General features: G+C 42.6%; 1 protein-coding gene across 1 annotated transcript in view; it reads left to right on the plus strand.

Moving 5' to 3' along the window:
- The first annotated feature begins 870 nt into the window (after window positions 1–870).
- Window positions 871–14,624, plus strand: part of LOC146809016 (uncharacterized) — a 37,762-nt gene continuing 24,008 nt past the window's right edge. The window contains exons 1-3 of the mRNA XM_085614279.1: window positions 871–1,036; window positions 12,989–13,069; window positions 14,359–14,421. Of these exons, the coding sequence (XP_085470405.1) occupies window positions 968–1,036; window positions 12,989–13,069; window positions 14,359–14,421 (213 nt within the window). The 5' untranslated portion in view covers window positions 871–967. The remainder of the gene's footprint in view (window positions 1,037–12,988; window positions 13,070–14,358; window positions 14,422–14,624) is intronic.

The raw sequence follows: 14,624 nt of genomic DNA on the forward strand, positions 1-14,624 counted from the left end.
TAAGTGTTTAGCCATGCAACAGTTGCATAACTAAACACTTATAAGGTCCCAAAAGCGAGACCTATTGGCTATGCCAAGCGGCCCTGCGGCCGCAAAAGTGAAAGTGATCGCGATCCCGGTCGTGATCAAACATCAAAGCGGCCGTGCGGCCGCTAAAGTGAAAGTAATCGCGGTAAAAGCGGCGCGCGCGCCCGCGCACATGCACTGTAGCTCTAGGCTGGCCTGGTAGCACTTTTTGGAGCCCTCACAAAATGTCTCGCCAGACCAGCGCATGCGCTGGGTCAGGCGAGACCTAAAAATACATCAGGTCGTCAGGCTCTTCTAAGGGAGAGTCACACCTGCAACAAAGGAAGTTATTTTTATTATTTTATGCTAGAAGTATCTGTGTTGACAAATTTGTGTAAAACGTTTAGGTTACTGACACCCTAATTAATGAAATGTAAAGTAAACTCTATGCTTCCTTGCAGCTGATTGCTTGAATGAAATCAGACAGACATATCTTCATGTTCTGCATCTAGTTTTCTATAATAATTTTAAACCAAATTAATGCATTTGTTTGGGCAGTCAGAAAACAGGACCTTAGTTCTCAAACATTTTCTCAGTATCAGTAGAAAAAAGTGAAAGAGGAACATTGTTTCGGCTAGCCCTTTTCATTTGCTGATTCAGCAGACAGGCGTCTTTTCTTTCCCAGCACTGGTGCAACTGGACAAGGGGAAAACCCAGTACCACCAGGTGGTCTACTTACCCTTTAGTCTAAGGACTGGTGGTGGTGAAGGGGTGGAGTCTGCTGGGAAAAGGGGCTGTGGGGGAGGCAGAGAGGGAGGGGCCATGTGGTAAGTACAGCCTGGGTAATCCCCACTGTCTCCTTTAAAAGAGAAGCTGCTCTGGGCCTTGGCAGACGTGTCCTGGGAAGAGCGCAGTGTCCTGTGGTCTTACCTTCTCCAGCCGAGCCTTCTCTCCTTCTCCAATGGCCCTCAAGATGTACCTGCTGGCCCTTCTGGCCATTGGACTCTGCTTTGCTGAAGCTGGCCAAGAGGTAAGTGTCCAATGTAACAGTCTAGTGGTCCCCACTAAAGTGCCTCTTTATCTCATCTGGCTTATATTTTTCGGTGATAACCCCATAATAGTCAACTAACTGCAGCGTGAGGAGGGTGACTTAGAAAGCGTCTTGGCTTAGCAGCCAACAATCCTAAGCATGCTGGGAGTTTCAGCTTTCCACTGTAAGAATAGGACTGCAAGCCCCAAAATGCCTAGCGCTGTAGAGTGGGAAACCTGAACTGGTGCTGGCTGCAAGTTCCCTTCATGATACGGATTCAATTGATAACTCTGAAATTCCTCAACGAAGGGAAACATGTGGGTGCCCGTGATGATGCCAGCTCACTCTTTCTCATGCCTAGTTTCCATAAGCAAATCTGTGCATTCTGGGACTTATAGTCTTTGGTAGAATAGAACCACTTGAACATGCACATATATCTGATCTGAAAAAGGGTGGCCTTGGACATGACACACAAAGGTTGGATTTCCTGCCGTTGTCAGCAGTAAAGAGTTGTGGTGCTATTTGCTCGTGGTTTTGCCCTTATTACTAAAGGAACAGAAAGCGTCTCCTGCTATTTGAGCTTGGGACGTTTACACGTTTTTCCTAATAAGCCCAGGCCTGAGTAGCTTATTGTCTCCGAGTTTTTCCTTGAATTCTGGGACTTGTACTCATGGGTTTATCACTGGCAAACAGGACTACTTCAAACCCCAGAATGCAAATAGTGGCCTAGAGAAAATACTACTGCATGGAACTGGGAACCCTGGGAGTTGTGCGCGAGTTCAAGTTGTCTCAGGACTAAAATATCAGTGCATCTGCAGATGAATGTAGAAGTGCTCAGAGTGAACTCTGGATGTCTCACATTGGGCAGTAGGGCACGTTGCATTTAAGATCTGTGACTGGTTTAATGCTTGGTGGAAGGTAAGCTATAGGGGCATTGAGAGAGCTGGATGTGTGTCTCATGGGTGCAGGGCAGGTGTGAGTCTGAATCTACTATGGTATGACTTTTCCTCGGTACCAGCATCACATTTACTGGACAGTTTTGCTAAGGACCCTCAAATCTGACATATAATGTCATCAACAGTGCTGGGAACCAAGTACAGTTCTGACAAATCAATGTACCTCAAATGTGACATACTGTCCCTCGACAGAGACCTCCCATCCTAGGGCATTGGAAAAGATCCGGGGAAAGGCCGGTTTCCAGCAGGGCCATCTCATTTCCCTCTTTTCTCAAACTCTGCCTCTTGCTTCAACTCCAGCTCCCTTTTCACCATTTCCTCCTACCTTCCTCTCGACCACTGTAGTCTTTTACACACTCTTCTCTTGTTTTTTTCTTTTCTCAGTCTACTCCATCTCTCACACGTCCACTCATTTATACCCCCTCATTTACTCCTAGCTCCCCCTTAATCTCCGAGGGCGTATTTGAGAAGGTTTGTCGACCTAAAAGAAGGCACATTACAAGAGGTCTCACATTTGTTGCATGCACGAGAAACCTTAGGCATCGGACCAATATTACCTGTGCCTCTGGTAGCATCCTCTTGTCCACATTTTATAGTCTCCTTCATGAACTTGCTTTTACATTCATTGTTCCTCTTGTCCCACGCATGCACACACACTTATCTCTTTTCCCATGTTCCTCACCACTTTCATCCTCTTTCCCTCTTTATCTCTCTGCATCATCTGAGGCCATTCTCTCTATCTCTGCCACTCATTTTCTTATGTCACACACACTGCTTTCTTGTTCACTCACCTCTCACCATCCTCTATCACTTTCCTCTCTCAAAACTTCAAGCTCCACAACTTCTAATCTCACCTTCTTCTCATACCCTTCGCTCAGATCCGCATCTTTCACCATCCGACAATCAGACCGAGCCCCACACATAGGTTCTTACAACCTCTGTTCTTACGTACGCGTCTCCAGGCACCCCCTCCCCCCCCTCCTCCTTTTTCTCTCCTAAATCCGTCTAACAGATCTTTTGACAAGCCTCCACCCTCCTCATCCCAGCCTTCTCTCTTTCTCCTCCCACCATATTTAATATCTTTGTCTTCTGTCTGCCAGTGTCATCTTAAGCATTTCAGGGACCCAGACAAGACATACTTTGGGGCCCCTGTCCGTTACAGCTTTGCAGTGTATTACCCATTTTTTGCTAATGCAATCCCTGCTATGCTAAACAATCTTGAATAATACATTCAAGGTTGAGATGAAGAAAAAGGCAGATATGAGACAGAGACAGTTTACCTTCTCAGCAGTCCCTTTGGAAGCTGGAGGCCCTGGTCAGTTGCCCACGGTGCCCAGCCCTTAAAACGCCTCTGCTCATAGACACACACATACCATGGCTGAACGTTCAGAGCTAACTGTGACGTGTGCAGGTGTTGAGCAATCATTTTTCAGGCTTGCACCGTTGACAGCCAAGCTGCGTCCGACTGTCAGAGACAGTTGAGACTGCAGATGATGTTGTATAGGAAATCCTGAGCTGGGCTGAAGACTTGCATCACCTCACTGATGATTGCAAGATGAACATGCAGAGATGCTTGTGAGAATGAAGCAAAAAAAAAAGCTTCGGGACTCTTTACAAACTGTTGTACTTTTCATGTATTCTTTAGTTTACCTCATACTGAAGGTGTTTGCTTCAAATACTCTAGCTTGTGAGGTCCATGTCATCTAAAGCAGCCCATCCTACCTCTAGAAAAAGGGTTTTAATCCGTGCCCAGTGCACGGCATTCCAGTCAAGCCCTGGTATGCTGCCTAGTTCTAGTGGCCTATTCATAATGAGGGCAAAAACAGGAGCAAGGGCATTGATTTCGGATTTTGTTTTTTTAACTGTGATCCTTCCCAGAATGTTTTGACTCCATGGAGCGATCTGGAAAGCCCAGGCTCAGGGCCTTCTGATGGAATGTATTTCCCTAACCCTGGAGCTACTGAAACGGGGGTAGAGGTAACCTTGGTGGTGGGAACATCTGGCCCACTAGAAGTTGAATCTTGAGGGTCCAATAGGAAGATAAAGAGCAGCCAGGGGCGCGGAAGAATGGGTAATTCAAAGTCTGATTCCTCCAGTAATTCCTCATTTAGGGTCAGAATTTCACCGAGAATATTTAGATGATTTCAGCACCCAAACCCTGCACTTCTGGCCCCATTGGAATTAAGGGCATACTTCTAAGGAGGGCCTTATGAAGTATAAAATCTAAGGGGATTATTTACCAGCCCATTTCATCGCTGCTGCATCACTTTTTTGGACGCACCAGCGGCGCAATGGGCTTGCCCATATTTACAAGGCATGTAAAGTCACCCTGCCTGACTTTTCATGGCTTGCAAAGATGTGCCCCTTTCACACATCACTCAACATGCAAGGGGCTTTCCATGGCTGTTGCTGTGGGTGTTCCCATGCAACATCCATGGAACTTGACCCATTCCCAGATTTCTAACATTTTGTAAAACTGGTAATGCGCATATTCCTGCGCCTCCCCAGAGGAGGGATAGGAATTGTGCAACAAGGATAAATGCTTTTATTTGTCTTGGTTTCTTCCTCTTTCCATGCGTGCTGCATTCTGTAGCATTCATAGAAAGAGGAAAATGCCATTAATGATCATTTTTGTGCAAGAAGGTGTCCCTTCCTGCCCAAAACAAAATCGTACCCGCAGCACTTGCTCCCTTGCAAAAGGCTGCAATGTTGCCTGCGCTGGCGCACGGCAGCCAATTGTGCACCAGTGCAGAGGAAAGCACAGGGATGCGTCGTATTGTTGTTAATACGATGCATCCCTGTGCTTTCAAAATGACGCAGCAAGGCGCAGCTAAATGGCTTGCCGAGCTGCGTTATTTTCTTTAGGTGAGGCCCTCAGTATACATGCAGTTGCACATAGCACAATATTGTACTTATCACCATTGTTGAGTGTGGACAGGGGCCATGACTCGAGGAAGTCATAATGCCCGCTGCTCTCTCAATAATGAGAAAGAACAGCATATTATCAGGGCATATCATCAACAAGGCGATAAAAAATTATCGCCGCTTTTGCGTCCGTTTTCGGGCGAAAAGTGGCAATAATTTTATCGCCTAATCAGCAAGGTCACGCTATCGCGTGAAACCTTGCATTAGCGCCTGAAATCTGAACGCCCAGCTTTGCATCTCTAGTGAGATGCAAAGTGGGCATTCCTGCCCAGAATAATGGGAGAAATGTTAGCGACATTTCTCCTATCATCAAGCCCCACGCTTTGAAGCATAGCGACAGGAAAAGTAGCGATAACCTCTGTTATCGCTACTTTCCTTACGCCTGCTTCAGGACTGACTTAGCCATGATATCCTATGTAAGGTGGATATCATGGCTAAGTATGCCTTGCCCTATCATCAAGCTATCGCCAAACTTTGTGAGATTATCGCTGGATTTCCAGCGATAATCTCATGTTTTGCAGTAAGCGCTAGGATTTTTATCGGTTTTGAGATAAGCGTTGCTAATAGCACGCTATCTCATTGATAAAAATCCACGTTAGCCGGCGATAATTATCCTAGCGCTAAGTGCGCTTAGGGATAATTATCGCCAGTCCTTGATGATATGCCCCATAGTTTGTACATCTGCATAAATCTAGAAACAAAGTATTTTACTTATGTCAATTATGTAAATTGTGCTCTGGTATAATGTAAAATCTAGAAAGGTCTAGGGATATTCCCAGGCCTGCTCCGTGCTGGCGCCTGTCTTGGGAACACATCTTGAGTATTTAAAAAACAGCTTCAAAGGAAACAGCAGGGCAATGAAGCAAACCCCACCACAACTGCACCACTCAAGATTGTGCTGCAGGAAGAGGGGTGCAGTCTGAGCCGAAACAACGGGGGGGTGCTTGAACATTGATATGATTGGACCCTTCCAGAAGGGGAACAACCTTTACAACGCAACTGTTACAACGCACTACACTTACAACGCATTTTTTACAACGCATAATCCATTACAACGCACTACACTTACAACGCATGACACTACAACGCATTTTTAAAAACTACCTTTACAACGCATTCCATTACAACGCCTACCATTACAACGCATAATATTACACTACACTATCCAACACTTACCCTACTGTTGCACCCCCTGGAGTTAGAGTAGTAATTTTTACCCCTATACTATCCAACACTTACCCTACTGTTGCACCCCCTGGAGTTAGAATAGCAATTTGTACCCCTATACTATCCAACACTTACCCTACTGTTGCACCCCCTGGAGTTAGAATAGCAATTTTTACCCCTATACTATCCAACACTTACCCTACTGTTGCACCCCCTGGAGTTAGAATAGTAATTTTTACCCCTATACTATCCAACACTTACCCTACTGTTGCACCCCCTGGAGTTAGAATAGTAATTTTTACCCCTATACTATCCAACACTTACCCTACTGTTGCACCCCCTGGAGTTAGAATAGTAATTTTTACCCCTATACTATCCAACACTTACCCTACTGTTGCACCCCCTGGAGTTAGAATAGTAATTGTTACCCCTATACTATCCAACACTTACCCTACTGTTGCACCCCCTGGAGTTAGAATAGTAATTTTTACCCCTATACTATCCAACACTTACCCTACTGTTGCACCCCCTGGAGTTAGAATAGTAATTTTTACCCCTATACTATCCAACATTTACCCTACTGTTGCACCCCCTGGAGTTAGAAAAGTAATTTTTACCCCTATACTATCCAACACTTACCCTACTGTTGCACCCCCTGGAGTTAGAATAGTAATTTTTACCCCTATACTATCCAACACTTACCCTACTGTTGTACCCCCTGGAGTTAGAATAGTAATTGTTACCCCTATACTATCCAACACTTACCCTACTGTTGCACCCCCTGGAGTTAGAATAGTAATTTTTACCCCTATACTATCCAACACTTACCCTACTGTTGCACCCCCTGGAGTTAGAATAGTAATTTTTACCCCTATACTATCCAACATTTACCCTACTGTTGCACCCCCTGGAGTTAGAAAAGTAATTTTTACCCCTATACTATCTAATACTTACCTTAAATGCAATGTTATATTATGCGTTGTAATGGTATGCGTTGTAAAGGTAGTTTTTAAAAATGCGTTGTAGTGTCATGCGTTGTAAGTGTAGTGCGTTGTAATGGATTATGCGTTGTAAAAAATGCGTTGTAAGTGCATGCGTTGTAAAAGTGTGCGTTGTAACGTCATACATCCCTTCCAGAACGTTACATTCATGATTCTAAAAGGGAGGTGCACAAAGCTGCGTAGATTTTCTTTTGGAAACTTCATGCATTTTTTTTCAAGATTTCACAAGCTTCTTGAAATTGTTTATGATTCCAAGTTTTCTAAAAAAATATATATTGCAACTGAATCTATGAAATTCACACAAATGATAACAGGCAAAGTTTTGGTAGCTTGATAAATCTAGCTACAAATAAACCTGACAAAATGTGACACTGTCTGAAATATTGCGGCAAGATTTTAACTCTGTACACACGAAATTTGGTTGATATCAGTAATTGTGTTTTGCTGTTCACATGTACAAATATGAGAAAAAAAATTCCCATCTGTACATATGAACATATTTCAAACCTTTCTCAGGAGTGCAGTTGTGTATACTTTTATCTGATTTTATAAAAAATGTAATAATCATTTGTTAGTTAGGTTAACTATTGCAACGAGACGCGTTTGCATACTGCAGCGGTGTCCCACTGTGGACTTTCTGCGCATGTCTTCAGTCATCATCACTGGAATCTTGTTAGATGTGTGCAAGATCGCAAAAACTATCATCTGAAAATTCTTGCAGGAACATATCTACAAAAGTAGATTTTACGCAGGGGTGTAGGTACCATTGGTGCGGCAGGTGCTGTGGCACAGGGCTCAGAGCCATGATAGTCCCATTGAACCATTATAATTGTTGTGTTTAACTCCCCTACTGCAGTCAAAGGGGCCGTTCTCCTTGCTTTGGACCAGAGCCCAGATCATCCTTGCTAGTCTATTCATTTAACTTGAAACAATAACAGAAATAACAGAGAGAGAACACTTTCAATGGTAGATTTATCTTTTGAAAAAAAGTAAAAATTCTTATGGCTATACTGTGGAAATTTTCGGCCAAAGGCAAAGTTTTGTGAAACTTTACAACACTTGACGTTTGGATGTTTTTGCCTCTCCAAAACGTGCAGGCAAATAATGCATTTGCAGAGTCCTGCTATAAATTGGGATAATTTCAGAAACTTTTTTAAATTATCTTTCTATGTTTTCTGGGATATACCAGCGTTGGTCTTTTTTCTAAAGAAAGATCTATGTATGCTTTGGTGTGTGTGTGTCCTTTGTTATCAATTAATTTATTCAAGATGAGGATCTTCACTGATATCTGATTCCTACAGTGGCGACCCAGCCTGAAGTCTCTGAGCATGACACAAGCCTCAGCTTGTGATATCACCAAGGGGATCTAGGAAAGACTAGCACTCGCTATCAATGTAAGATCAAAAGTAAAGCACTCAAAGAGAAAACGCGAGAAAAGATCAAAAAAACACATAGCACAAATAAAATAAAAGTAGGTTAGACTGGATCTTGCAGTGTAACTATCAAAGTATCAAATCATCAAACAGCGCCGTAGCCAGCAGAGGGAATGTGAAAAATGCGATGTACACAACTTGTCGTATATTTGTTATATTTATGTCCTTCAATGATAGTTTTTATGCAAGAGAAAAGGGTATGTGTCAAACGTAGAACTCTCCAGTGCCACAACTGATGTGGGGATGTGTAAGTAGAGTGGGCCAAAAGCCCTCCTATGGCCTGTTCACACACTTCTGGCATGCAATGTCCATCAATGCGCTCCAACAGTGAAAGAGGCAAGAATTCAATTACGGATGGATGTTTTTCTCTCTGGATGGAGCCTGAGCAATGAAGCTGCTGCCTGCGGCCATTCATTCCAGAGAGGATGCTCTCTTCTACTGGTCTACCCAAGGCAGCCTGGCTTGACATTTTCATAGTAACCATGGAAACGTCTGACTCACGCCAGTGGTATAATTCAGACACTCTATAACCACCACCACACACAATCCACAACACACTGTGAATGTGGCCATGTTTCGGATGTATGATGTAACAACGCGTACCATTACAACGCGGTATGTTACATCGCGGTTTTAACAACGCAAGTCGTTACATCGACTTGTGTTGGAGGGCGCTGGACATAGGAATAGTGTGAATTACTATTCCAACTCCAGTCTACGTACAGTAGGGAAGGTGTTGGAAAGTAATTCACACTATTCCTTATCCTACAGCGCCCTCCAGTGCAAGTCGGTGTAACGACTTGCGTTGTTAAAACCACGATGTAACCATACCGCGTTGTAATGGTTGCGTGGTAAAGGATGTTTCCCGCAGGAAGGCAGTGATCTCTTGTAGTTCATTTTTTGGGAAGTCGTGTGCACCTGCTGCTCCTACAGGGTGCAGGGTAAAGATGAGAGCAATATATATGACAGTCCTTCGGGTATCTCGTTTTTACTATCACAGGGGGAAGCGTGTTAACACAGGCTGCAAAAAGAGTCAGAAACATCTACCACTAAGAATGTTTGCTAAGAGTAAATGCACTAGCCCGAAATTAACACAATTTACCTAAACCTACTATATGCACTTGCCTCGAAATGTGCAAAGACGGGAGTTATAAGATCAAAGAAAGTCCTAAAGTAGCTTCAAAGTGAGTTTGGCTGGATTTAGGAGGACTTGAATTGGTCAGAAGTTTTGAAGAGGCTGTTCTGTGTTGTAGAACTGTTGCCTCTACATCTGTTGAGTTTATGATTCTCCGAGCCATGTTTTCTCATGGAAATTGTGGAGCTGTGCATGGCCTCCAGTTTTATCCATGATGAATAAACCTTGGTGGTGGGGCAGAGAGACAACTTTACATAAATGCTGAAGTCAAGCTCATTCATTAACCTTTCCAGAAAATCTCTATGTAGGTTAGAAAATGTATCCTTAAATTTCCTAGGACCACCAATTATTAGTAGGTTGTGGGGCAGGGATTAACAATTTAAAGATCAGTCCATTTAATGAAATGTAAGGTCCAATTAAAGTTGGTTAATAGTTTTATCAACTAAATTCAAGTCAAAGTCTGAAACTTAAAGGTAAGCCGTTTGCAAAAGGTGCATAAGGATTAGATTTATTTGATCACTTCATTATGAAATAAAGCTGCTAGAATTGACTTTTAAGGAATGCCAGCCTATATGCATGTCATATTAAGCATACCATTTATACTTGCCAGCATGTGCATGAGACCCTAGCAATGAGTGCGCTGGGGGCTAGTGAATGGCAACTTGAGAATTCCTAAAATACTAACCTTTTATTATGGCTCTAATGGGAGTGAATCACTGTTCCACCACTCATCACGTCTACCACTGACAACACAAAACATAGTATGTTGGTCAGTAGTAGAAACAGGGTCAGTAGGATAGGATAAGAATGAAAACAGAGACACTAGATATCATCAGGTCAGAATGGGTATCTAAAGGCAAGAAAAGATATCTTGGTAATCAGTCGTGAATGTTCTTCGCCTAACCTTAACAGTGAAAGGATACACCTTAAAGTTAGCTTTAACAGTGAAAGAATATACCTTACAGATGGCTTTAACAGTGAAAGGATATACCTTACAGCTAGCTTTAACAGTGAACGGATATACCTTAAAGAGAGGTTTAACAGTGAAAGGATATACGTTAAAGCTAGCTTTAACAGTGAAAGGATATACCTTAAAGATAGCTTTAACAGTTAAAGGATGTACCTTAAAGATAGCTTTAACAGTGAACGGATATACCTTAAAGATAGCTTTAAGAAAGAAAGGAAGCTTTAAGAGTGAAAGGATATACCATAAAGATAGCTTTAACAGTGAAAGGATATACCATTTTAACAGTGAAAGGATATACCTTAAAGATAGCTTTAAGAGTAAAAGGAAGCTTTAAGAGTGAAAGGATATACCTTAAAGATAGCTTTCCGAGTGAAAGGAGATACCTTGAAGATAGCTATAACAATGAAAGGATATACCTTAAAGTTAGGTTTAAGAGTGAAAGGATATACCATAAATATAGCTTTAACAGGGAAAGGATATACCTTAAATATGGTTTTGTATATCCAACTCTCTGTGTTCCTAATATTAAGATGACATTCCTGGAACTGAAACATAACAAGATTTAAGTAACTATTTCTTTATGGCAAGACTACTACCTCCACTTTTTGTATAAACAGCTTTGATACTCATTGACTTACTTTCTAACATTTCTCATGTACAACTGGAAATTAAATAACATTCATTAATATTCTTTAGTTTCTATTTTTGGCAACACATCTATTACTAACTAAATACACATTCATATTTACATAACATGTAATTGTAATCTTGATGCAGGACTCTTTCCATTTCTTCATGGAAAAAACAAAGTTCAAAAATGTAAACAGTACTAATTAACCACTAAAGCTAAATATTTGCAAAACAGTTCAAAGTTTGCCTCGTACTAAAACTCGATTTCCAGTATACTTCTCTGTATTTAAAATGTTCATCAGAAGGTTTTGAGGAAATAACGATTCAACAACAACGAATCACAAATCCAAAGGCACCGGTCCTGGCGCAGCAAAATTGTAGCACAATCTAAGAAAGATGCTGATAAACCTGAGGAGAGCGACACCCAATAATCCAAGATGGCCACTGCCATCTCCAGACATCATGAGAGGTCAAGGAGTCTTTGAAAAAGTAGTTTTATACTGGGTGGCATCACATTGTGCGCTTTCAAACCTTTCACCAATCTATGCCGACTCTCTCTGAAAACCGCCAGGGCAGATGCAAGCTGTTGCTCGCCCACACTCACAGATCCAGCAGCTGTAACCCTTGCCTCCTGATCTGCCTCCTGGCAGCAGTGTGGCTTAGTCTTTTAAGGTGGCAATCTTGCAACTAAAGTAAGTTAAAAAAAACTGCAACTAGTACATTGATAGAGCATTTCCTAAGGCTATCGTGGCAGCCATTTTATAGTGTCTGCTTATTCATATGTAGACATTTCTATCAAGTGTGCGGTTAATACATTGAGCAACACTTCCTGAAATCAGTGACCATCTGCTGCCTTCCTGCCATGCTGTCAGTATCTGATGCCTTTCCTTACTGTGGGTGCAATGTGAGCAGAAATGCAATACTCTCTGGAATGTGTTCTACATTGTATATCTCTAAGTGTGAGTGGTGTTGTATGATTTTGGCTTTTAACTTTAGAACTGTACATCTGTCATATATCCTTGGACACTGGAATTGAAGGAGATAAAGACACGTGGTGTTAGAAATAATAAATACATGAATGTGATATTACCCATTCATATTAAACACCACGGGGCACGTTTACTATTTTTTAATACAGCGTAGTGCAGTAACCAGGTTGCTGTGGTTTGTTGCATGAAAGGAAGGGAGCAGTACAGTGCTGTATCTGAAAACATCTGGCACTGCTTCATGCACCTTGTAGCTGTCTAGCGCCGTGCCCACTGCCTGCGTGAGTCTAGCACAGGTTTTGTACTCGAATACTTCCCTTCCAGGACAAAATACTATGTTTAAACTTACTTTGAAACTTTTCCCACTTTGCGTGTGTGCTGTACCGTACAGCACACGAACAAAGTTAGAAAAGTTTGGAGAAAAGGAAGCTTTTATCCTTCTTTGCACCTGGCTTCAGGGGGCGCAGTCAGCAGATCAGCACTTTGCACTAGTTTGCGTCACTTGTGTTGAATTTACATTGACGTAAACGGTTGATAAACGTAGCCCTCCCTGTGTCTAATCTTGATCACATTGTGTGATCCTCGACTAATCTCTCATTTTCCTTGTTCCCTTATCTGCTAAAGCAGAAGTGCTTGAAAACGGGCGATCTGCTGAGAGCTGTATGACATACCAGGCATGCAGAAGCTGACACTTTGGACTAGAGTTCTCCTTTGAACTCTCATGCTGATTTTAGTTTACCATTTATTTTTAGGCGGAGCCAGGGAAAGTCGGAACCGTGCATGGAAAGGTGGATGGAGAGCTGCCTGGGAAGATGCAGGCCACTGCTGTTCCTGTAAGTGTCAGCACGGCGCTGAAAGTCTATTTCCTTCATATAAATAGACATGTTTTAACTCCTTTTAATTGCAGAAGCAATCAGGTGCACCAGAGAATGGCTTCCCATGTTACCTTCCATCCTGTAGGAGGTACTCCGTTCATGCTCTGATATTAGTTCGTTTGCTTAGAAATTAATGTGTTCTGAATTTAAACATAACGCACATTGCAACTCATGCCTCTCAATGCACAGGTACATAAACAGAATAAGCAACTTAGGGAAAAAGCATTATTACAAGTCTTGATATTATGCACAATATAAAAGTCGAGAGGATGATAAGAATGTCTGTCTGGGACTAAATTGGAATGCTCCTCTAGCAGCTGCCTTCAATTGTCTAGTCAAGTGTGTTGATATAAACACCAATGTTTCAGATAGGTAATTTATTTTTACTGTGGCCTGCTTCAGGACAGGCTTCTATTCAATTTGAATTTTAATGAAGGTGTTTTCTTCTATTTGATGCTTGGAGAGTTTGGATTTCTAGTTCCTGGTCTGTCAAATTCTTCTTCTCTGTCAGTGTTAAGATTACACGGCACAGTAGAACAATTCACTTAAATACCAACATGCCAGATCCCTGCATACTTTGTATTATTCGTCTCTCAACATACATGCTCCAGTTAATTCTGTGCTCCAGAAGGACCGGTGCAGCGTTTGTGAGGGAAGCGAACACTGTGCTTGCGGAATGTATTTTGTATCTGAGGGTTCTTGAATTGCTGAGGTCCACGCAGAAGTACGGCGTGGACCTCAGCCACGACAAAAACCTGAGAGGGTGCTGTCCATGCTATGGACATGCTCTGTCCATGCTGTGTACATGCTCTGTCCATGCTGTGTACATGCTCTGTCCATGCTATGGACATGCTCTGTCCATGCTGTGTACATGCTCTGTCCATGCTGTGTGCATGCTCTGTCCATGCTGTGCACATGCTCTGTCTATGAGAGTGGCTTGTACTGTACATTTCTGAGCCAATACACACAGCACAAATGCAGACTGGACTGTACCTACACGTGTGTGTGGGGCCAGGGCAGGCTGTCTCATTTCACTCTACTGGTAGGTCGTAGTGGGGGCAGTGTTGTTGTTTCCCAGTAGTATGTCAAAGCACCAGCTGAAATCTAGCCCCTTAGACCACAACCAACTTTGAACTGAGACCGCAATCCATGCACAGCACAGGGGGCAACTGCTCACTTACTAATAAGAATCCTTGAAGGAATTCATATGTGCACCCCAAAATAAACAACTTCTTTCTATCTTGCAGGAATACGAAGCTGGCCCAGATGCCAAGAGTGTGAAATTGGATCTAATGTATAACACCTCATCTGTAAGTAGTCTGTGTTCATCCTGTTCTGTGTCGATGGCAAGTGGACCTGTGAGGTTCAGAAAAGAGTATGACGTCTACTCAATGGCTGTCTCGTCAAAGAAAGACCAAGTCACATCATATTGGGTCTTAATGCTACCTTCCCCTCCAGTCTGCATACTCAACACTCCTATCTCTGGTGTCCCCGCGCTCCAAGCTTTAGAGAA

This window comes from Triturus cristatus, chromosome 7 (assembly GCF_964204655.1).
Source record: "Triturus cristatus chromosome 7, aTriCri1.1, whole genome shotgun sequence".
NCBI classification, from domain to species: domain Eukaryota; kingdom Metazoa; phylum Chordata; class Amphibia; order Caudata; family Salamandridae; genus Triturus; species Triturus cristatus.